The following is a 24,591-nucleotide window of genomic DNA, read 5'->3' as shown; positions in this document are numbered from 1 at the left end:
TCTTGGTAGGCGGTGTCTGACGGTGCCGTCAGGCCAACGATCCAGGTGACGTAGCAGCGACAGTGGCATCAACGGGTAGCTGCGCTTCGGTGGGCGTCATGTTGAATGTAAACAAAAAGCTGCTCGCCGTCGCTGGGCTATCGTCTTTGTGTAAAGCCCGCCTCAACGTTTGTGATTGGTGCCTCGATTTGGAGAAATTGGAAATGGGCTTGAATGGGCTCTTGGCCAGACTGACTTGCAGAGCAAATCTCAAATTTTGCCGGAAGTTCGTCAGGGTTTTCTCAGGCTAGAGAAATACTACACTACCCACAATCCTAAGGCTATCCTAAGTGTCTAGGTTTTGACATAAATGCAGATATAAATGTCATTTAAAAAAACATTAATATATAATTATTGATTTTCTAATATTGCACCAGTCAATACAGAACGAAATATTCTTTAGCCTATTTTGCCGTCAATACTGCCGACGTTGTCTTTGCTGTAATCAGACCAGTATCTATTTATGTTTAACATGAAGTATACTACTGCTGGAGTGCAGTAAATCAATGGGCACGTTTCTGGTGTGCAAAGACATAGAAAGATCCACGCAGCCGCCTGCACGCAACTGACACACAACAGAAACGCCAACGCCACGCAGGCAGTGTGTTTAACATTAAAGCAGGACCAGAAAACCCAAGAGGTTATATATGTGGTGTACCTTTTCCTTTTTCAAAATGTTTTTTTTTCACAAATTCTCTCGTAGCTGGTTGACTTCGTTCCAGACTTAAAACTCTTTAAATAAGCAATTTTTAAAACGTCAATGGAACAACTGAATGGGGAAAAACCATAGACTGTATAATATTAATGGACAAAGCATCCAGTTCGGCGAAGTGCTGTAAATGTGGAAATGCCTTAAACCTGCATTCTATCCGAATTCCAGCAGGGGGCGACACGTCCATCCATCCATCCATCCATCTTCGTCCGCTTATCCGGTGTCGGGTCGCGGGGGGAGCAGCTCCAGCAGGGGACCCCAAACTTCCCTTTCCCGAGCAACATTAACCAGCTCCGACTGGGGATCGAGGCGTTCCCAGGCCAGGTTGGAGATATAATCCCTCCACCTAGTCCTGGGTCTTCCCGAGGCCTCCTCCCAGCTGGACGTGCCTGGAACACCTCCCTAGGGGGCGCCCAGGGGCATCCTTACCAGATGCCCGAACCACCTCAACTGGCTCCTTTCGACGCAAAGGAGCAGCGGCTCTCCGAGCTCCTCACGGATGACTGAGCTTCTCACCCTATCTCTAAGGGAGACGCCAGCCACCCTCCTGAGGAAACCCATTTCGCCGCTTGTACCCTGGATCTCGTTCTTTCGGTCATGACCCAGCCTTCATGACCATAGGTGAGGGTAGGAACGAAAACTGACCGGTAGATCGAGAGCTTTGCCTTCTGGCTCAGCTCTCTTTTCGTCCACAACGGTGCGATAGATTGAATGCAATACCGCACCCGCTGCGCCTATTCTCCGACCAATCTCCCGCTCCATTGTCCCCCTCACTCGCGAACAAAACCCCAAGGTACTTGAACTCCTTCACTTGGGGTAAGGACTCATTCCCTACCTGGAGAAGGCATTCCATCGGTTTCCTGCTGAGAACCATGGCCTCCGATTTAGAGGTGCTGATCCTCATCCCAACCGCTTGACACTCGGTTGCGAACCGATCCAGTGAGTGCTGAAGGTCGCAGGCCGATGATGCCATCAGGACCACATCATCTGCAAAGAGCAGCGATGAGATCCCCAGCCCACCAAACTGCAACCCCTCCCCACCCCGACCACGCCTCGATATCCTGTCCATAAATATTACAAACAGGATTGGTGACAAAGCGCAGCCCTGGCGGAGGCCAACCCTCACCTGAAACGAGTCCGACTTACTACCGAGAACCCGGACACAGCTCTCACTTTGGTCATACAGAGATTGGATGGCCCTGAGTAGAGACCCCCTCACCCCATACTCCCGCAGCACCTCCCACAGTATCTCCCGGGGACCCGGTCATACGCCTTCTCCAAATCCACAAAACACATGTAGACCGGTTGGGCATACTCCCAGGCTCCCTCCAGGATCCTTGCGAGAGTGAAGAGCTGGTCCGTTGTTCCACGACCAGGACGGAATCCGCATTGTTCCTCCTCAACCCGAGGTTCGACTATCGGCCGAACCCTCCTTTCCAGCACCTTGGAGTAGACTTTACCAGGGAGGCTGAGAAGTGTGATACCCCTATAATTGGCACACACCCTCTGGTCCCCCTTTTTAAAAAGAGGAACCACCACCCCAGTCTGCCACTCCTTTGGCACCGTCCCAGACTTCCACGCAATGTTGAAGAGGCGTGTCAACCAGGACAACCCCTCCACACCCAGAGCCTTGAGCATTTCTGGACGGATCTCATCAATCCCGGGGCTTTGCCACTGTGTAGTTGTTTGACTACATCAGTGACTTCCGCCTGGGAAATCGACGACAATCCCCGTTATCCTCCAGCTCTGCCTCTAACATAGAGGGCGATTAGTCGGATTCAGGAGTTCCTCAAAGTGCTCCCTCCACCGCCCTATTACCTCCTCAGTGGAGGTCAACAGTGTCCCATCCTTACTGTACACAGCTTGGATGGTTCCCCGCTCCCCCCTCCTGAGGTGGCGAACAGTTTTCCAGAAACACTTTGGTGCCGACCGAAAGTCCTTCTCCATGTCTTCTCCAAACTTCTCCCACACCCGCTGCTTTGCCTCTTTCACGGCAGAGGCTGCAGCCCTTCGGGCCCTTCGGTACCCTGCAACTGCCTCCGGAGTCCTCCGAGATAACATATCCCGGAAGGACTCCTTCTTCAGTCGGACGGCTTCCCTGACCACTGGTGTCCACCACGGTGTTCGTGGGTTACCGCCCCTTGAGGCACCTAAGATCCTAAGACCACAGCTCCTCGCCGCAGCTTCAGCAATGGAAACTTTGAACATTGTCCACTCGGGTTCAATGCCCCCAGCCTCCACAGGGATGCACGAAAAGCTCCGCCGGAGGTGTGAGTTGAAAGTCTGTCGGACAGGGGCCTCCTCCAGACGTTCCCAATTTACCCGCACTACACGTTTGGGCTTACCAGGTCTGTCCAGAGTCTTCCCCCACCCCCTGACCGGGCGACACGTGCGGTTGCAAAAGGAGGTCTGTTTCTGTAGAAGTCTATGAGAAAGTGACCCACTTCTCATTTGATTTATTACCTCAGTAAACATTTTCATAATGAGTTCATGGTCTCAATCGCTAGTTTTAAGTCTTCTGCAACACAGAATGATGTTAATTTTTTGAATTATGGTCTCGTTGATTTTAAAATCGACGATAAAGCAGGGGGTGTTTTAGGGCATGGCTATGATGGGATTTAAAGTTTGCGGCCCATCTAATATGTAATAACTATGGGACAAAGATATATTTAAAACCTAGCGAAGCTAAATCTTACCTCAAATTATGTCGATTAGCAGTTGCATCCAGATTGCCAGTGAAAGTGTGTAACGTAGAGTAGGGCTGGGCAATATATCGATATTATATCGATATCGTGATATGAGACTAGATAGCGTCTTAGATTTTGTATCGTAAAGTGATGTCATTTTCTGATCTTACCAGCCTGTTCTAGCTGTTCTATTATTTGCCTTTTCCCCACTTACACATGATGTCCACATTACTGATGATTATTTATCCAAAATCTAAGTGTGAAGATATTTTGTTAAAGCACCAATTGTCAACCCTAGAATATCGCCGCAATATCGATATCGAGGTATTTGGTCAAGAATATCGTGATGTCTGATTTTCTCCATATCGCCCCAGCCCTAACGTAGAGCGTAAGCAGCGTTGCCAACGCTCAGTCACAGTCCGATAACGCCCTACAGTCTATGGCTCCTCCCTCACTCTTCACGCTCGTCTAAAATCGTCACATCCGCAACTAAACTTGACCACTCATAGCAGATCTCCACAAACCAATGGGTGACGTCACACATGCTCTGTCCATTAATATTAACAGTCAATGGGAAAATACTGATAGTGATCAGTAGACAGAAGTAAAATGTATCTTCCTCCTCTTGATCTGAATTCTGTAAATCGGCCCAGTCACCACGTGGAGGTAAAAACAGAAGCAGGGACATCCTTGATATTAAGCCCTGGTTCTCTTCCCCTGCAGGGTTACAGGCAGAGCAGCGAGTTCATCATTACCCAGAATCCTTTGCCTGGCACCATAAAGGACTTCTGGAAGATGATATGGGACCACAACACCCAGGTCATCGTGTCGCTGCCGGGGTCAGGCGAGGTGAGGAATTAGTGGTTGTGTTTGTTATCTGTGTTGGTGCAAAGTCTATTAAAAACATTTTGGGAAATGCACATATTGTTGTTTCAGGGAGTGAAGGTGTTAAGATGGATATCAGCTCATGTTGGGTGTGTTGAATACAGAGCTGGAGTCAGGGAATGATTAGCCTAGCTTAGCATAAAGACTTCAAGTAGTGGGAAACAGCTAGCTTAAATCGGTCCAAAGATTGTTTTAAATACATCTTTAAAGCGTACTAATTAACATGTTTAATATCAAGGTAAATGCTTCTGATTGGCTGCTGGTCAGAGTGTGACACCTAAGCTGTGTCTCAAACCGCCTACTTGCACACTTCAAACACTTAGTTTTAAGTATATAGTGGAGATAATGAAAAAGTCAGTGCACTGAAAGTACCCGGATGACCCTCTAAAAACGGTCAAAAAGTTAAGTGTGGAACGATGGACACTACGCGCACTAAACGGGCGCCATCTTGACTACGCAGCGGAAAGGGGAGGGGCCAGGGACGTCGACCGGCAGCTGATTGGACCAACGCGTCACGTGGGCTGCTCCCGGATTTTACAACAGAGCATAATGGCGGCTCGTTCAGAACACAATCTCGTTTTTTACGAAAATAGTTCACCGAAACGTGTTTCTGAAAACATTTTAAGCAAGAAATAAGCCGTGCAGTTGCTGAATCTGTCTTCATTTCAGATCAACAAAGTTGTTTAAGTCAGTTTCAGAGATTTTCGTCAGATTTTCAGAGGCGGCGGGGCGAGCCGACTGCTCGTCATTTCCGGTAAGTATTTTAACGTAAGTGTTCCGTTTGGGATAACGCTTACCATCCAAAGTGGGCACTACGGCAGGAAGTGGTCAGTGCACATTAGCAGGATACTGACAGAAGTGTGCGGTTTGAGACACAGCCCTACTCTGTAGCTCCTCATCTGTCTTAATCTTTTTTAAACTTTTTTCGACATACTAAACTATGACTTTTTTATGATTTTTTCGACATGCTATACTATGACTTTTATATGATTTTTTTCGACATGCTATACTATGACTTTTTATGATTTTTTTCGACATACTATACTATGACTTTTTATGATTTTTTTGACATGCTATACTATGACTTTTTATGATTTTTTCGACATGCTATACTATGACTTTTTTATGATTTTTTTCGACAAGCGATACTATGACTTTTTATGATTTTTTTCGACATACTATACTATGACTTTTTTATGATTTTTTTTCGACATGCTATACTATGACTTTTTATGATTTTTTTCGACATACTATACTATGACTTTTTTATGATTTCTTTTCGACATGCTATATTATGACTTTTTATGATTTTTTTCGACATACTAAACTATGACTTTTTATGATTTTTTTCGACATACTATACTATGACTTTTTATGATTTTTTTCGACATGCTATACTATGACTTTTTATGATTTTTTTCAACAAACTATACTATGACTATTTTATGATTTTTTTCGACATGCTATACTATGACTATTTTATGATTTTTTTCGACATGCTATACTATGACTTTTTATGATTTTTTTCGACATGCTATACTATGACTTTTTATGATTTTTTTCGACATGCTATACTATGACTTTTTTATGATTTTTTCGACATGCTAAACTATGAATTTTTATGATTTTTTTCGACATGCTATACTATGACTTTTTATGATTTTTTTCAACATGCTATACTATGACTTTTTTATGATTTTTTTCGACATGCTAAACTATGACTTTTTATGATTTTTTTCGACATGCTATACTATGACTTTTTATGATTTTTTTCGACATGCTATACTATGACTTTTTATGATTGTTTTCGACAAACTATACTATGACTATTTTATGATTTTTTTCGACATCCTATACTATGACTTTTTTATGATTTTTTCGACATGCTATACTATGACTTTTTTATGATTTTTTTCGACATGCTATACTATGACTTTTTATGATTTTTTTCAACATGCTATACTATGACTTTTTTATGATTTTTTTCGACATGCTAAACTATGACTTTTTATGATTTTTTTCGACATGCTATACTATGACTTTTTATGATTTTTTCGACAAACTATACTATTACTTTTTTATGATTTTTTCCGACATGCTATACTATGACTTTTTTATGATTTTTTTTCGACATCCTATACTATGACTTTTTTATGATTTTTTTCATAAACTTGTAAAAATGTAAAAATCACACTTTGTGGTTTTAGGGGGAGTTGCACGTTGGAACTATATCTTCTCTCGTGGATTGTTTTAGCTTTGGGCCGAGCCAGGCTAGCTGTTTCCCTCTGCTTTCAGTCTTTATGCTAAGCTAGGCTAACCACGTCCATGTCAGCCAGAGTTTTTATTCCAAATTCGTAAATTGTGACGTGAAAAGAACTAAAGGAATAGTCAACTTGTGGTAAAATAGCAACAACAACAAAAAGCCACTGTTGCTGGCAGTTAAATCCAAATAAAATCAATTTTTAACAAACAATCGATTCAGCTTATTTAAAAGAGTCTGTTCTGAGTTTGTATCTGGTTTCACTTGTTAATGAACTGCTCAGAAGTGAAAATAGCAAAAGCAGCTAATTTAGGATTGTTACATGGATTGACAACAAGGCTACCATTGGGCTACCCATTTGGAAATAATGCGCGTTATGGCGCCATTCAGTCTAGCAGGCTCTGCCTCGCTGCCATCCAGCTTCAAAATCTCTCAAAATCCATCTCTGAAACAGCGATGCTGTAAAAGTGGTGTTGTATCCAAAGGCAACTTACATGTCAAGATTACCACATTGATCGCCATCTATATTACGGCTCTTTTCGCCATTTCAGTGCGGCCGTGCTTTAATGCACTCGACTTTACTTGTGCGTTGTTACGATTTTACTTGTATATGACATTTTTCATGGTATGGCTCCCCCTCCGCTCAACAAATTAATTCAACAAAATCTAAATTCATCCACCAGAGGGCATTGTAAAATACCATGTAGAAAAAGTAGTTTATCCTTTCGAGCAGCCCACACATGGAATACCATACCCACAGTACTGAAAATCACACAGTACTGAAAATCACATCTATCAAATCCATAAAACATTGGTTATTGACTAATGAAATAATGAATAATCCAGAATAATGTGTTTGTCTGTGTCCCTACAGTAGGGTCTCTGTGTGTGCTTATGTGTTGTTGATGCATTTTTAATGTGTGTCTATGCACTTTTACCTGTGTATGATACTTGTGTTATGTTTTTCTCATGCCATAGGTTGTGTCATTTTACTTGTTTTATGTGATCTATTGTTTTAATTTTATTTAACATTTATTTAGGAACGCCACACACATTCATACAGTTACACATTGATACCTGGAAGCTGCCTGCCTTTAGCCTGTATGGCTAAATGTGGCACATTTACACATTTGACTCTGTACTCATGTTGATTAATGTGCGGTGTCCCTTTTTAAATAAAGAAATCTTAAAAAAAAAAACACTCCCAAGTCAGAATAACGTCATTTTTCCCCCATTTTTCTAATTCTGCCAATATGTTCAGCATTAACAAACAAACATGAGGATCTTCTATTTTGTCATCTCCCTCTTAGAAATAGTCTATTATTATTAGAGAATATTTCCTAAAATGTTAATTGATTCGCTGTGCAGTCACAATTCTATGATTTCTAAAAACAGGATTACAAGTAATAGCCGTAGTTTAATCTCGAGAGGGCCGTTTGCTTTTCTATCATCCAGTATCGCAGCATGATTTCTTTCCATGTGTAGCGTCGGTGGTGTTGTTGGGTCAGAGTGTGATGTATCCGTCTGCTGACTTCCTGTGTTGTTAGACGGAGGAAGAGAAGGAGGGGGCGGAGCTGTGTATCGTCTGGCCCCGCAAAGGGCAGCCAATCAGCTATGAGATGTTCACTGTCACTCACAGGAGTGAGAATCACATCTGTCTGACCAACGAGGACATGCTGGTGGTCCAGGACTACGTACTGGAAGCTACGCAGGTTAGTGCAACCTGGAACATGACATCACTTAGACCCCAAAATCATTAAACATTGACTTTTTTACGACTTATTTTTGACAATCTATACTGACTTTTTTTCAACATACTATACTATGACTTTTCTTTTTTTACTTTTTTTCGACGCTATGCTATGACTTTTATAATTTTTTTGGATCATTCTACACTAGGACTTTTTTATACTATGATTTGTTTATGACTTTTCTTCAACACACTATACTATGATGTTTTAGAGATTGTAAATTAATAGTTTTTTATGAAGTTTTCTACATATGACTTTTATGACTTTTTTTCGACATACTATATGACTTTTTTTCGACATACTATGACTCTTTTTCGACATGCTATACTATCACTTTTGTGATTTTATAGACATACTATACTATGACTTTTTTTCGACATACTATACTATTACTTTTTGTACATACTATACACAACTTTTTTCACTTTTTTTCGACATACTATACTGACTATTTATGATTTTTTTCAAAATCCTATACTATGACTTTTTAAATTATTTTTTCGACATACTATACTACGACTTTTTAAATTATTTTTCCGACATACTATACTACAACTTTTTTTTCAGTTTATTTTCGACATGCTATACTATGACTTTTTTTCGACATAGTATACTATCATTTTTTTATCATTTTTTCGACATACTATACTTTGACTTATTTCCCACATACTACACTGACTTTTTGTGACTTTTTCTCGACATACTATACTATGACTTTTTTCACTTTTTTTCGACATGCTGTACTATGACTTTTTTTGACATAGTATACTATGATTTTTTTCGACATACTATACTTTGACTTTTTTTCCACATACTATACTTACTTTTTGTGACTTTTTCTCGACATATAATAGAATGACTTTTTTTAATGATTTTTTTCGACATACTATTAGAGATGGTCCGGTATCGGCTCCGAAACTGCCTAAAATGCTGGTATCGGTATCGGGAAGTACTGGAGTTTATGCACCGATCCGATACCACGTAATAAAGCCCTAAAGAAAATCTACGTTAAAGTAGTTTATTTCTGTTCTTTTTCCGTTATAACTGACTGTCAAACTGGAGAATAAAAGAAAGTTCTGGGGCATTCATTGTTCGTGTTTGTTCATGTTTCACAAAGAGTTTAACCTGAGCCAGACCGACAACAAAGATAGAAATCATATCACATCCATACAGGGATAGAAGTATACAGCTGTTATACATCGTATCACATCCATACAGGGATAGTAGTATACAGCTGTTATACATCATATCACATCTATACAGAGATAGTAGTATACAGCTGTTATACATCATATCCCATCCGTACAGGGATAGTAGTATACAGCTGTTATACGTCGTATCCCATCCGTACAGGGATAGTAGTATATAGCTGTTATACATCTTATCCCATCCGTACAGGGATAGTAGTATACAGCTGTTATACATTGTATCCCATCCATACAGGGATAGTAGTATACAGCTGTTAAAACATAATAAAATATATGACACACTGGTATCGGATCAGTATCGGCCGATACGCAAGTTCAGGTATCGGAATCGGTATTGGGAAGCAAAAAATGGTTTCGGGCCATCTCTACATACTATACTACAACTTTTTTTTGGCATACTATACTATGATTTTTTTTGACATAGTATACTATGATTTTTTTTTCAACATGCTATACTGACTTTTTTTATGATACTTTTCAACACACTATACTATGACTTTTTTATCATTTTTTCGACATACTATACTCTGACTTTTTTCCCACATACTATACTGACTTTTTGTGACTTTTTTTCGACATATTATACTACAACTTTTTTTTCGACATACAATACTATGATTTTTTTTCTTACATAATATACTATGACTTTTTATGACTTTTTTCAACATACTATACTATGACTTTTTTCCCTTTTTTTCGACATACTATGACTTTTTTTCGACATACTATGACTTTTTTTCGACATTCTATACTAGTTCAAGTTTATTGTCATATGCATATTAGTATGAAGTACCACAGCAATGAAATACAATGTGCCTTAGCACTCTTTCAGCACCAGTCAATATTAACAATTTTAAAAACATAATAGCATTAAAAACATTATAAAATATCCAACATAATATACATAAGGGACTAAGCTCAGACCACAGCCCTCCTTCCTGTTCTACTATCATTCAGTAGCCTTATTACCTGGGGGGTAAAAACTATCCCTGAAACGCGATGTTGCCCGTTGGGATGCTCTGTAAACGTCTCCCTGATGGAAGGTGGGAGAAGAGATTGTGTGCAGGATGACTAGAATCCTGCATAATACCTCGTGCCTTCTTAGTGCTGCGTTTCCAGTAAATGTTTTGGAGCGGTTCAAGTGGAACCCCGATGATTTTAGATGCAGTCCTGACCACTTTTGTCAGAAGATTAAAGTCATGTGAAGTAGCCCTGCCAAACCACACTACAATATTACCTGTCAGTATCAATTGTACAGCGGTAGAAGTTCAGTAAAATGTTAAGGGACATACCGTATTTCTTAAGACAACGCAAAAAGTAAAGCCTCTGATGTGCCTTCTTAATGGCACAGCTGATATGGAAGGACCATGAGAGTGGATGCCTGAGAACTTTAAAGGTGTTAACAATTTCAACTGTTAACACCTTTAGATTCTTAGGCATCCACATCTCAGACTCCCTCATACATCACACATACTATACTATACTGTCTTTTTTTTCGACATACTATACTATGACTTTTTTTGGCTTTTTTTGTACATACTATACTACAACTTTTTTTTTTACTTTTTTCAACATAGTATACTATGAGTTTTTTAAATGATCTTTTGTACATACTATACTGTCTTTTTTTTCGATATACTATGACTTTTTTCACTTTTTTCGACATACTATACTATGGCTTTTTTATGGCCTTTTTTGTACATACTATACTACAACTTTTTTCGACACGCTATACTATGATTTTTTTTCGACATACTATACTAGTTCAAGTTCAAGTTTATTGTCATATGCATATTAGTACGATGTACCACAGCAAGTCTTTTTTATGATTTTTTTCGACATACTATACTACAACTTTTATTTCACTTTTTTCGACATAGTATACTATGATTTTTTTTCGACATGCTATACTGACTTTTTTATGATACTTTTCGACATACTATACTATGAGTTTTTTAATGATTTTTTGTACATACTATACTATGTCTTTTTTTTCGATATACTATGACTTTTTTATGGCCTTTTTTGTACATACTATACTACAACTTTTTTCGACACGCTATACTATGATTTTTTTTCGACATACTATACTAGTCAAAGTTCAAGTTTATTGTCATATGCATATTAGTACGAAGTACCGCAGCAAGTCTTTTTTATGATTTTTTTCGACATACTATACTACAACTTTTATTTCACTTTTTTCGACATAGTATACTATGATTTTTTCGACATGCTATACTGACTTTTTTTATACTTTTCGACATACTATACTATGAGTTTTTTATGATGTTTTTCGACATACTATGTCTTTTTTTTCGATATACTATACTATGACTTTTTTTCAACATACTATGACTTTTTTTTGTACATACTATACAACTTTTTTTCGACATACTATACTGACTTTTTTCAACATGCTATACTGTTTCTTTTTTTTTTACATGCTATACTATGACTTTTTTATGATTTTTTGTGCGACATACTATAATGACTTCTTTGTACGTACTACTATGACGATCCCTGGCCCTGCAGTCCAATGTTGAAGTGTCTTTGGGCAAGACACTGCACCCCAAACTACTGTGTGAATGTTTTTCTGATGAGCAGGTGGCACCTTGTATGGCAGCTTCTTGTACTATGTAAAATTGTTTGGAGTAGTCGTTAAGACTAGAAAAGCGCTATATAAATACAGTTCATTTATGACTTTTTTCATGAATATTTTTGTGTTTTACTGCCAACTTAGGGAGCCAGCATAGGGTTTAGGGTCACACAGGGGTTTCAAGTGTTTTATTGTCATATACTCAACAATTACAGAGAAGCATTCATTTGCAATGAAAATCTTAAATCATCAACAATGCTCAATAAATATGCCACACAAAAAAAAAAAAAAAAAAAGAAATCTTTTTTATGACATTAGCAGGGTTTCTCAAAGTTATTATCACTGAGTGCCATCTTAAGGAGCCAGCATAAGATTGCGGGCCACACAGGTGTTGTAAGTGTTTTAGTTCATCAACAACGCAATTAAATATGTCACACAAAAAAAAAAAAAAAAAAAAAAGATAATGTAAGACAGAATATAATGCAAGTTAAAATATATGGACAATATAACATGGTAGAGGTGTACAGTAATTGCAAATGAATGAAACAGGAATGCAGTGAATGTATATGTGCAATGCCAAGTAATATATTATATACAGTACCAGTCAAAAGTGTGTAAAAACAGTAAGTAAAAGGTTAAGTGATGAGCTCAATAGTTCAACAGTCTTGTGGCGTGCGGGATGAAGCAGATCCTGGTGGTGTGGTACCGTCTGCTGGACATCAGCAGCCAGAACAGTTTGTAGTTAGGGTGGTTGGGCTCTCTGGTAATCCTTTGGCCTTCATCCTACACCGCTGGGTGTAGAGGTCCTCCGCTGATGGAAACTCCATCCTTGTGATGTGCTGAGCGGTTTTCCCAACCCTGTGTAGAACCTTGTGGTTGAGGGCGATGCAACTGCCATAGCAACGGTGATGCAGGCCGTCATGATACTCTCAATGGGGCAACTGTAGAGGAAGGAAAAGTGCACATAGCAAACAAAATATCTTTTCCATCTCACTTTCACATTAAACTTTTTTTTTTCCGACATACTATACTGTGACTTATGACTTTTTTTCAACGTACAATACTATGACTTTTTTATGATTTTTTTTCAACATACAAAACCATGAGTTTTTTTGACATACTATGACTCTTCTTTACTTTTTTTAGACGTTTTTGTGACTTTCTTTTTATACCATTAATTTTTATGCCAGATTTTGTTATACGATTACTAGATATTGCACAGTATAAACCGATATTGGACTTCTTGTTTTAGGGAGTCAAAGGACAAAAAGTTTTACACTCACTGACAGATGTCTGCTCTCTTCCCTCTGTATCCCGACAGGACGACTACGTTCTGGAGGTGAAACACTACCGTTCCCCCTGCTGGCCGAATCCAGACAGTCCCATCAGCAACACCTTCGAGCTCCTTAATCTGGTGAAAGAAGAGAGCGCTGCAAAGGATGGCCCCACAGTGGTCCACGATGAGTAAGACCTTCACCAAGCTGTCAACCATTAGAATAACATTTGGCGGGTTTTCTGCTCTGATATTTGTTCTGAGTAGGGTTGGGTACCCAGACCTGGGTGCTATGGCACCAGTGCCTTAACTACCGGACCGAATAAGAACGCAGATTTTGGTGCCTCATTTCGTTAGCACTTAAATGCCTGCGCTTCTCTCTGATGCTCCGAAGCAGACGTTAGAGGCAAGAGAAGCATCGCAGCACGTGACGCTAATTAACACTAACGTTACACTTGGCAGCAGGTAACAATGACATTAGCCTACCGTTAGCTAGTAGCTGTATTGAACACGGTTAAAATGCTGACAGCTAAACGGTGAAAAGTGTGACTGCATTTCACTGTAAAGGATTCCAACACTGGGAGGTATAACAGTCTGCAGCTAAAGACACAAACTAGCTGCACTATATGGCCACTGCCTGCCGTTGTCGGAAAAAAACAGACGGGACAATGGTCCGTTTACTTAAAGCTGGTAAGCCGCAGTGCATTCAAAGTTATTGTGGAAAAACCCATTTCTCATCTAGTGGCTGTTTTTGTCATTTACCAGCAATTTACTGATGAAATAAGTTACTATTATTATATTTAAATTTTACCATATGGCCTTAGCAATTTACAAGCCGTTCTTTTATGTCGCTGACTGTTGTTAAGTATCGGTTCAGGCACCGGTATTGGAAAATTCCAAAGGATACCCAACCCTAGGTCTGAGTGCTGATTCTTTTTCCAGTGTGGGTGGAGTCACGGCAGGAACGTTCTGCGCTCTCTTATCTCTGACTCGTCAACTGGAGGCCGAAGGTTCGGTCGACGTCTTCCAAGTGGCCAAGCTGACAAACCTGATGAGACCCGGAGTCTTCAGCAACATCGTAAGGCTGTCGATAATCTGGTGTACACTTTATGCTTAAAGGGGTGATAGAATGGTTATATACGGTATTTCACGCTGTTCCTTAAGGTCTCCTAATAGGGTATGTAACATTGGTTGAGCTGAAAATGTCTCTTTTGCTGTTTTTTTGGCCCTAATGCTACCCTGTTAAAATGGGACTGGACTGAAACGAGAGCTTTTCTGCCTTATATGGTCTGCTCATGAATATTTAAATGAGTTGCATGCTGATTGGTTGAGCTTTGCACACACATATTTTTGTAAAATGCCCATATTTGAGCTTTATATAGTTGAGTTCTTGCATAAAAAAAGTCTCAGAAATGAATTTAGTAATGCAACAGCAGATTAACAATGTATAAAATTTCCGAGATTTGCGCGACCTAGATTTAGACGACTAACTGACCTCAGATCAGTTAGTGGCCTATGTAAATTTTGGGGCGTTACAAAGATAGAAGGTAGAGCCAGAGGAGGAGTTGAGAAGTTGACGTCAACTTTTAGCTTTGTTGAGATTCGCCCGTTTTCAGAGGCAGTTTCAAATTGTGAGATGTGCAGAGGAAAGAGATGTCAATGGGATTTAGAGGTTCTATCACCCCTTTAAAATGCAATTCCAGCTTATTACAACTTGGGTGTTACTTTCATATTTTTGTCCATCTATTTAATCACTAATAACAATTTTCGCCAAGGTAACAGCTGAGATCTGGGAACATATTGATATCATAAAAAAAAGTAAATTTGGTTTGAAACAAACCTCCAGGTCAGTCAAAATATCTGGAAGAGAAACTTGACATCTTATACTATGCATTTTGACTTTTTTTAGACCTGCTATACTAAAATGTTGGAAAAAGTCATAGTTATAGTTTGTTCATAAAAGTCTTTTTCGACATGCTATACTATTACCTTTTTTGACATACATACCATACTATGACTTTTTCCGACATGCTATAAAGTCAGAGGTGTAGTGGTAAAAAAAGAGGTGGGTGAACTATAACTTCTGTGATCAGGTGGACCACGACGTGGTCACCCGGTAAGGTGGGCCACTGCCTACCGGTATGTGTATCCTGATGACATCGCTAGAGGCTATCATTTGACGGTACTACCAAGGGTATCACTGGTTGTTCCCTCATAGGTCACACAATCACTATTCAATTCATACATTAATCTAAGTTCTTGTTAAAGAGACTCAAGAAGGAATAATATGGTTGAAATCTAAAAAGTTTACTAAATGACAAAACAGAGTGAACAAAAATATTTGAGAGAGATATAGAGGGAGGCTCATACAGTATCCAGGGCTTCCAATGCATAATACGTAATGATTTGGGATTATTTTCATAGTTGATAAATCTGTTATTTTCTCAATTAATCAATTAGTTGTTTGGTCTATATGTCAGAAAAATGTGGAAAATATTGATCAGTGTTTCCCAAAAGTCCAGGATGACGTCCCTAAAATGTCTCGTTTTGTCCACAACTCAAAGATATTCAGTCACAGAGAGAAGACACTAGAACATATTCACATTTAACAAGCTGACATCAGAATTTTTTTTTCTTTCGTCTTAAAAATGACTCAAACAGACTAATTGATTACAGTTTTTAACAATTGCTAATGTAGCAGGTGCAGATTGACGACAGAAGGATGAAACTGGTGCCACAAATTTTAATTTAAATATAACTCAGTTTCTGTAATTAACAGAAGAAAGACAATTTAAGTTGCACTGTACTTTCCACAAGCGTAATGGCTGCCGACATTAACAGACGCTTTTGCAAAACCTGTTACTTGTAACATGGGCTCATGGGAAAAGGTAGAGGTGACTTGTTGAGTCAGTGGCATGAATCTACGTGAACCAAATGTACCTCAAAAACATGAAGTTTAGTACTGTTTTCCGAGCTCACTCACTTTGGGCTTGTAGCCGAGGCCGTTTGCTGGCATCAGGAGGAGGGCTGCTGTCTTGACGGTGCTTAAACCATTGCCGGATATCCATATTTACAATTCATTCATCATTACATGAGACATGTAGGCTAGTTTGGGCTAGTGACCATAGACTTAGCTAGTGACTGACGAATCTGGATGCAGTCTGCTGCTTCCTGCTGGATACGCTGGAGATGCTCGATGGTGGTATAAGCCCCCAACGTTGACTTGAAGGCAGCGCTGCGACCATTGACTTCATGACTTCAAGGCACCTAACATTGCCTAATCCTAGTGACTTCCAGGCATAGCTGCCTGGAAGTCGACGTTGGGGGCTTAAATCACCAAACACCGCAAGAGATTTGTCAACACAGACAGTAATGCAGCGCAATATGAAAGACTTTGTTTTAGGTTTAACAACCTATGAAACTAATAACAATATGAAACTAAAACGACATAATAATAATATTTAAGCTTAATTTAAATTTAAATGGCTTAGAAACTATAGGCAATTTAGAGGTGGATGAACTCAATTTAGAGGTGGATAAACTCAATTTAGAGGTGGATAAACGCTATTTAGAGGTGGATAAACGCTATTTCCGAATTTTGGGAGGTGCGTAAACGGCGTTTACGTGCGTTTAGCCTCCACTACATCCCTGGGGGTGTGTCCTACTGCGTGTCAATCACTGCTCATGTACACGCATTCATTCTTTCTTGTGGGGGGAGGGGCTTAGGAAACCGTTTTGGGCTTCCGCAGAAAGGGGGGAGGGACTAAGAAGTTGTCGATGTTAACATTTTTGGCTAAGTCCTGGACCCTCACAAACCTACCCACCTGTTTTTTTTGTTTAAATTACTGATTAAAGAGAAGGACAAAACCATTAAAAAACACCTAGTTTATAAATTTAAATAACCATGGGAATCACGGATACAGTTACATTATAAATTGAGGTGCGCTGGAATAAAACCTTCAGTCCTGTACTGAAAACATTTTTGTTATTGTCACTAAGGTATAGGTATATAAAAGTAAGGCTTTAATTAACAGGGCTGTCATTTGAATTCTTTACAACAGCCTTCCTCAAAATAAGTAATTAGAGGTAGAAAGGCTGGAGATGCAAACATTTATCTACAAGCAAAGCATACAATTCATAATTTCTTCATAACGAAATATTTACTTGGGTTATAATGAGAGTCTTTGTTTCAACGACCTTCCTGATTCCTCCATAATTGGTACCAAATATATTGTTTTTTTCCAGTTAATTAACTGGAAAATTATACAGCAATTATTGAACCGTAAATTAACATGTTACAAGTAAGTAATAACGGCATACTGATATGTATTTTGAAATGCCTTTTTTTTTTTTTTTTTTTTTAACATCGAGGCCAGGGGACTACAGATGAAAAATAGCCTTTCGGCTTATTCTGGCTTTTTTTTCCACAAGGAAAAAAAGGGGGGAAAAAAACCAGAGCAGGGGGAAGAGAGGGGTAAACGTAGCAGAAGATCTACTAACATGGTGACATTCTAAATGATTGGGCCGGTCCAGTAACATTAAGATGTCGATGTTCCTGCAGATCGGGGCGGAGAGTTTTATTAATTTTGCACTTTCCCCTTCTTAAATAAACTACATTGAAAATCTATAACAAATACTTACCTGTGGTTTCAGGAGCAGTACCAGTTCCTGTACAGAGCCATGCTGAGTCTCATCAGGACGCAAGAAGACGAGCAAACCCTCCAGTCCTCCGACAACAACGGCACCATCGTGGTGGGAACCGCCAGCGCCGCAGAGAGCCTTGAATCCCTGGTGTAAAAAAAAAAAAAAAAAAAAAAAAACTTTTACGAACGAGCAACAGCATTTTGTCCTTCCTCTTCAACCACCAACAGAACTTCTCCTGATGCAACACACTCACGCTACAACTACATCAATCCAAAATCCTCATCGTTCAGGACTGTGTGTGTGTGTGTGTGGGTGATAGTTTGAGGCTCGCACGTAGCCGACGAGTTTCTTCTCCGCTGGATCTGGACTCCCTACAGTTTTGTAATGTGTGCCTTTTTGTATTCTTTCATCCTGTACTCCTAACTTTGATACGAGCTGTAGACTAACTGTCCGATGTTTTAACGCTGTACTGCCATGAGACGTTTTACTCAACTAACTAAACTTTTCCTAAACCTTTGTATTTATTGGCACTGAGCCAAATGGGGGGAAAAAAAGGAAAAAAAATGTCATCTTTTTACATCAAATGAGATATTTTGTTAGCTTGTCTTTTTATAGAGCTCCTGCACTGAACTCCTTTCTGTAAATACCATCGCAACGGTAGCAGCAGTGTGCTATTCAAGTCAAATATAAAATAAGGGCCTGGAATATTAAAAAAATAATAATAATCTAATGTATATAATATTATAGTAATCAACTCGATGGACCAAATTTCTATTTATACTTTTAGATGATTTTTATATTTTACCATTTTTAGTGCATTCAAATGTTATGGTTTAATTATAATTGCTTAGCTGGAGAACATTAATGCTTTTATATTCTGGATTTTGTAACAGACTAAATGTGATGCATGGGGTACTGACATGTTTTTTTTTTTTTAGCTGGACATGAAACTCTGCTGGATTATTAGATAGGGGATTAAATAAGTGAAAGAACACCCAAGAAAGAGCCTGTTGGAGTGGTTTGTTAACAGAACTGCAACCTTATCCTGCCGCGATGAGGCAGCAACACATCTTCACCAACCAAACGGTTCATTTTGCTGAAGGCAGAGGGTCAGAAAGACGGTGAAACGTCACGCGGTTTGCCCAGAGTATTCAACGCTAGCTTAGTTAGCGAGCAAGCTAACATACTTGACTGACTCTCAATCGGCTCCTGATGCAGTGCAGTCAAACAATTTATACCACAGTTTTTGCCAACCATCTCACAGCACACGCAGACATTCCAGTCGCTCAATGAAACCCAAAACGCACACATTTTTTCCACACCACCCAGTCACTTACGGAGCCAAATAGCCTCGGGAAGGAACTTGTTTTGGTGGAACGTGTGTACGTTGAAAAGTAGTTTTAGTCGTGCAACAGAAAACTCAGATTGGACAGATAGTCTAGCTAGCTGTCTGGATTTACCCTGCAGAGATCCGAGGAGCAGTTAGCCATAGTCCTCATAAAATGACCAAAGTTTAAAAAGCCAACACAAAGAAAGCGGAAGGTGACGGACATACGACCAAAGATGAGGGACATCCGGTGGAATTTCCGGCTGCACCATATTTTCGCTAATTAACTAAACTCTAAGTGGCCTAAATGCCATGAGCTAAAAATGCTGGCATTAGCAGGGTGGTAGGACCATAATATGGCGGTAGGCAGGCAGGCTAGCCTACATCACAACATCAAAAGTATGTCATATTTGAGTCAACGTCAATAAATCTCAACCTAGTCACTCTGGGACAGGCTTGAAGGAATGAAAAGGTAAAAAAAAGGTACTTTGTTTGCTGCCAGGTTACTCACTATAGTTTTTTTTTTTGCCAAACGTTATAGCTGTGTAGCAGACTGAAACTATTTGGGTTTTCTAGTCAATTTCATCATATCAGTACGCTCAGTTAAAATAAGTTGCTTTTTGTACTTTTGTTAATTCATAGTTTCTTTATGACCAGGTTAAAAACATGATATAGTTTAAGGCCTACGGACTGCAAAGGAGGGAAAAATGTTGTACATGCCCTTTAGGAGGGAAGCACTATCTCTTTAAGAGAATCAAAAGCCAACCGTGTGTTTAACCCATAGACTGTTAATATTAATATACAATCTATGGTCATGAAGGCAAAGAACGAGATCCAGGGTACAAGCGGCTGAAATGGGTTTCCTCAGGAGGGTGGCTGGCGTCTCCCTTAGAGATAGGGTGAGAAGCTCAGTCATCCGTGAGGAGCTCGGAGTAGAGCCGCTGCTCCTTTGCGTCGAAAGGAGCCAGTTGAGGTGGTTCGGGCATCTGGTAAGGAAGCCCCCTGGGCGCCTCCCTAGGGAGGTGTTCCAGGCCCGTCCAGCTGGGAGGAGGCCTCGGGGAAGACCCAGGACTAGGTGGAGGGATTATATCTCCAACCTGGCCTGGGAACACCTCTGAATCCCCCAGTCGGAGCTGGTTAATGTGGCTCGGGAAAGGGAAGTTTGGGGTCCCCTGCTGGAGCTGCTGCCCCCGTGACCCAATACCGGATAAGTGGAAGAAGATAGATGTATGGATGGATAGATGGTTTAACCGTGGCTATATTTTCTACTAAAAGTTGCAAAAATGAAGATGGACATGTTTCTGGCAGTTTATTATTAAGGGTGCGACAGATGCATAAAAAAAAAAAAAATGTAAACCTGTATAAAAGGAAAAAAATATGTATTCTACAAAGTTGCACTAAAGATATATCACATCCTTTAACCAACAAAAAGAGGCATGTGACTAAAGGCAGAGGATCATAAAGACTGTTTGATGTCACGCAGTTTGCATCCTGTGGGGACTTTAAATATCCAAAGCAAATTTTTTAATAATAGTAGTTGAGATGTTTAAGTCAAGCTACGTTTTCACAGATAAATAGCCATCTTCTACTAATGCAAGTTTGATATCTGGGCTAGAAGTCCCAGATGGAGGATGAAGACGCAACCAATCAATGTAGGCTGAGAAAGCGGGTTACATTTACAGTTTAGGCCTTTAGCAGTTTATTCAGGGTGACTTACAGCAGCAGAATGAGCCTCAGCTCCACCATCAGAGGCCTCACAGACGTCCAACAGGAAGGCGGTCAGAGGTCACTGTGGCGAGACAAAAAGATTGAGCAGACATCCCTGTGAGCCTGACAGGAGAGAGGTGTTAATGAAGCCTACGCAGCAATAGAGAAAATAAACACGTGGTCTAATGAAAACCCGAGTGCTGTCCGATCTGCGGATTACATATTTTCCCTTTATGGAGTCATGTATTAATCCCTGCACTGAACTGGTTATTCCAATTGGTTTCCCATGCGTTAATCCGGGCTAAGACTCTGCAAGAAACGCGCCTTTTCAATACAGAAAATAGGTCAAGTGTCCAGACGTCGTCTTGACTGGCCGCCGTATCCACACCTTCATTTGCATTTTTGACTTTTCATAATTACATGCCCAATTATCCCCTGCTTGGTGGCCTAGTTTGCATGGCTGCTTTCAAATTGAGTGGAAGCAAACGGGCTGATTGTCTTTTTCTTTTCTTTCCAAAAGAGCGGAGCTGCAGGCAGAGAAGACGTCAGAACTACAAAATCCAGAGTCCAGGCTCTGGTTAATTAAATCTTTGACTATGGCTTAAATCTGAAAGTCAGACTTTAGATAGACCGTGGTGGAAAACATTCTTGTTGTTTTACTTAAGTAAAAGAATACCACACTGCAAGTGTACCCAATTGTAAGTGATAGTTCTGTATTAAAAAAATTGAACTTAAACTTTTACTTAAAGCTACATTGTGTAAGAATTGATCCCATCTAGTGGTGAAATTGTATGACAACCAACTGAATATTAATTTCAAGCCTTTCCCATTCCAAGCGCGTTTTAACTCCTACGGTGGCCAAACCCGAAATTAGGCCTTGGTATCTCCATCGTTTACACGCTGCTGTTCTAGCCACTCCAACTGGTCTTGTTGCTTTGCCGGTCGCGTTGTCGTTTTAATTCTCTTTTTCGCTTCCCTGGCGAGTAAGCTCCCCCTGGCATTCGTCACGGTGCCACGGAGTTTAAAAGCGCCCAAAGGCGGAGGCATGTCCCTCTTTGGCTAACGTATTTTAAAGATGGAGGCGCTACATGGCGGCCGTCATTCGAGCGACTCGCTCGTATGTATTCGGAATGATTCTCAATGGCAGATTCTACGCTTACGAGAATACTTTGATTAGTTGGTGGGAGTAATTACACATGAATGAGCACATATTTGTGAAAGAACAAAAGTTTTTTTTTTTTTTTTTTTGCTAAGAATCAACTCTTTTTACACAATGTAGGTTTAAGTAGAAGTACATACGTATTATAAGCAGAATGCACCTGGAATCAAGAACTGTACATGTACAGTATATTTGTTCTTTTGTTTGAAATATCAATCTAAAAAGTAACAGATGTAGGTGGACTTTAAGCATTTCAGTATTTACAAAACTTCAGGAAGTCAACCCAACGTGAGTGAAGTACCAACAGGAGCTTTAAAGATGTTCGGAAAGTTTGTCAAAATATGATGAATAAAAAGCTTTAAGGTCAAGTTCAATGGTTAAGGTTAAACGTACAATATGTAACTTTCTGCCGCTAGGGGTCTCTCAACCAAAACAATGGACGGTAAAACTGGACTTTTGATGACGTTGGGAAGTTGCGTGGAATTATGGGAGTTTTTAGTGTTAAACACCTTCACTGGTTAGAATCTTTTATATATGTCAATGGTTAGAATGCATCAGTTCACGGACGAGTTTACCCATTCAAGTTTATTCACATTACGTTTATTTATGTTATTGTAATAAAATAGCTGCAGTTTCCCCAACATAATTACGTTTTCTTGATTAGATTTTTATTTGTAGCTGACCAGTTAGCTAGTGAGCCAGCAAGCTAACAGTAGCCAGCAGCTAAACCACAAAATATTTCACATATCAATGTCACCTTTAGGATGGTTTCAACACCGGGGCGGACAGGGTTTGTTGTAACGCTAGCTAGCTAGCTAGCAGCTACTACTACTACTACTAAACGAGGCTGAGAGACGGGTGTGGGTGGGGATTGTCGGGGAAATCTCCGCGATAGCGAGCCAGGACGATCGATGCCTGTTGTGCAGCAGCAGAACATCTCCCAGCTGCCCAGAATTATCTCCCCTTCACTTTTCAGTAATCTTAACTTTTCGTTTTGGTGCTTAACCCACCTTTTGTCGGGTTAATTTAGCTAACGGCGTAAAGACAGCTAAACGCGAAGGGGGAAGAAATTCAGCAGGGAGGAGATTTTCGGCACATACACCGGTAGCGCTACGGAGATGTAGCTACCGCTATGGATGGCCGCTGTTGCGACTCGGTGCTGGGTCTGATATAGTCGGTTTCCCGACGTTTAATTAAACTGCCATTAGCGTCGTAAGCACCAGGCACTGGAGATAAGTTCTGGCCAGGGGGTTGCTGTAATGAAAGTAGGTGGCTGATAGCTGACTGGGGGCTAACGGTTACTAGCTAGCTATATGTCTCGGGGCTGTTGTCAGCTGTCATACCGACTGAGTCTCTCTGCGCCGGGGGAGTGAGGCAGACAGACCGGGGTGTGCTAGCTGGCTAAATTAGCATTAGATTAATCGTCTATCTATACAGCTAACGTTAACGTTACTAGTGAAGTTATTCGTGGGTTAGCTCAGTCCTGTTAGCTGTGGTCGAAACGGTCATACTAAAAATAACTATTAGCGTGTTGAACTATGTTGTAACCTCATAATGTTACCCACAAAACATTAGCATCAACGTTAGCACATTGTAGTAACGTCAAGCTGGTATCGATATTGAACTTACAAAATAGATAAGGTTGCTGTTGTATTACTGTGATAAAAAGTGGGATGTAATTAATCACAAAATGATGCTGTATGGCAAAAAAAAGCAGTATTATGGTTACAAGTATTTTTTTTCTGTGACATTGTATGATTTACAATTACTCCTGAACGTATCATCTTGGTGCCAGTGTTCTGACGGAAGTTAGAGTAACTGGAGGGTGAAAGGTTATATGATGCCACTGACGGGCGACTAAAGGAAACGTGCTGTGTCTGAAAATAAAATAACTGATTTCTCTGGGTTTGACATTTGGGATAGTGTAAGAACACAACTCATAAAAATATATAACATAGGAATGGTCGTTTTTAGACATTTTAAAGCAGAAATGTTACATATTGTACCTTTAAATCCCAACCTAAAAACACATTTCACTTACCTGTACAGGTATGCAGATAGTTTTGTTTATTTGCCGGTTTGAGATCTCCGATATCTCCTCTTGACCCGGATACTGTGGAGCTGAACGGAATTAGTTTTGTGGAGCTCAAAACTTTAAAAACTTTACATTTGAAATCTGTTCCCCAAAACTATCTAATTAAATATGAATACATTTTTACAAAGAACAATTATGGAAGTTGCAATGTGCCAACAGAGTAATTAAACACTTGATCATAATGAATTAAGAAAAAACTACATTGAATTATTTAATTGCATCAAAGAGATGCATCAATAAATGTAAGT

The 24,591-nt window shown here is 39.9% G+C and overlaps 1 protein-coding gene and 1 long non-coding RNA gene across 3 annotated transcripts in view; one reads left to right on the top strand and one right to left on the bottom strand.

Moving 5' to 3' along the window:
* ptprz1a (protein tyrosine phosphatase receptor type Z1a) overlaps nt 1–19,037 on the top strand; it is a 143,311-nt gene extending 124,274 nt beyond the window's left edge. For both annotated transcript variants that reach the window (XM_028585486.1, XM_028585485.1), the window contains 5 exons: nt 4,162–4,287; nt 8,131–8,295; nt 13,460–13,602; nt 14,354–14,489; nt 18,065–19,037. In XM_028585486.1, coding sequence (XP_028441287.1) covers nt 4,162–4,287; nt 8,131–8,295; nt 13,460–13,602; nt 14,354–14,489; nt 18,065–18,208 — 714 coding nt within the window. In that variant the 3' untranslated portion in view covers nt 18,209–19,037. The remainder of the gene's footprint in view (nt 1–4,161; nt 4,288–8,130; nt 8,296–13,459; nt 13,603–14,353; nt 14,490–18,064) is intronic.
* Nucleotides 12,417–24,441, bottom strand: LOC114560236 (uncharacterized). The gene is made up of 5 exons (XR_003693165.1): nt 24,290–24,441; nt 21,100–21,171; nt 18,053–18,199; nt 13,422–13,549; nt 12,417–13,079 (listed from the first exon to the last, which is right to left on the bottom strand). It is a non-coding gene; the product is annotated as an uncharacterized LOC114560236 (long non-coding RNA).
* Between the last annotated feature and the right edge of the window lie 150 nt (nt 24,442–24,591).

The sequence above is a fragment of the Perca flavescens genome, chromosome 8 (assembly GCF_004354835.1).
Source record: "Perca flavescens isolate YP-PL-M2 chromosome 8, PFLA_1.0, whole genome shotgun sequence".
Taxonomy (NCBI): Eukaryota; Metazoa; Chordata; class Actinopteri; order Perciformes; family Percidae; genus Perca; species Perca flavescens.
The sequence above is the reverse complement of the archived record's forward strand: the minus strand, read 5'-3'. Positions and strand labels throughout refer to the sequence as shown.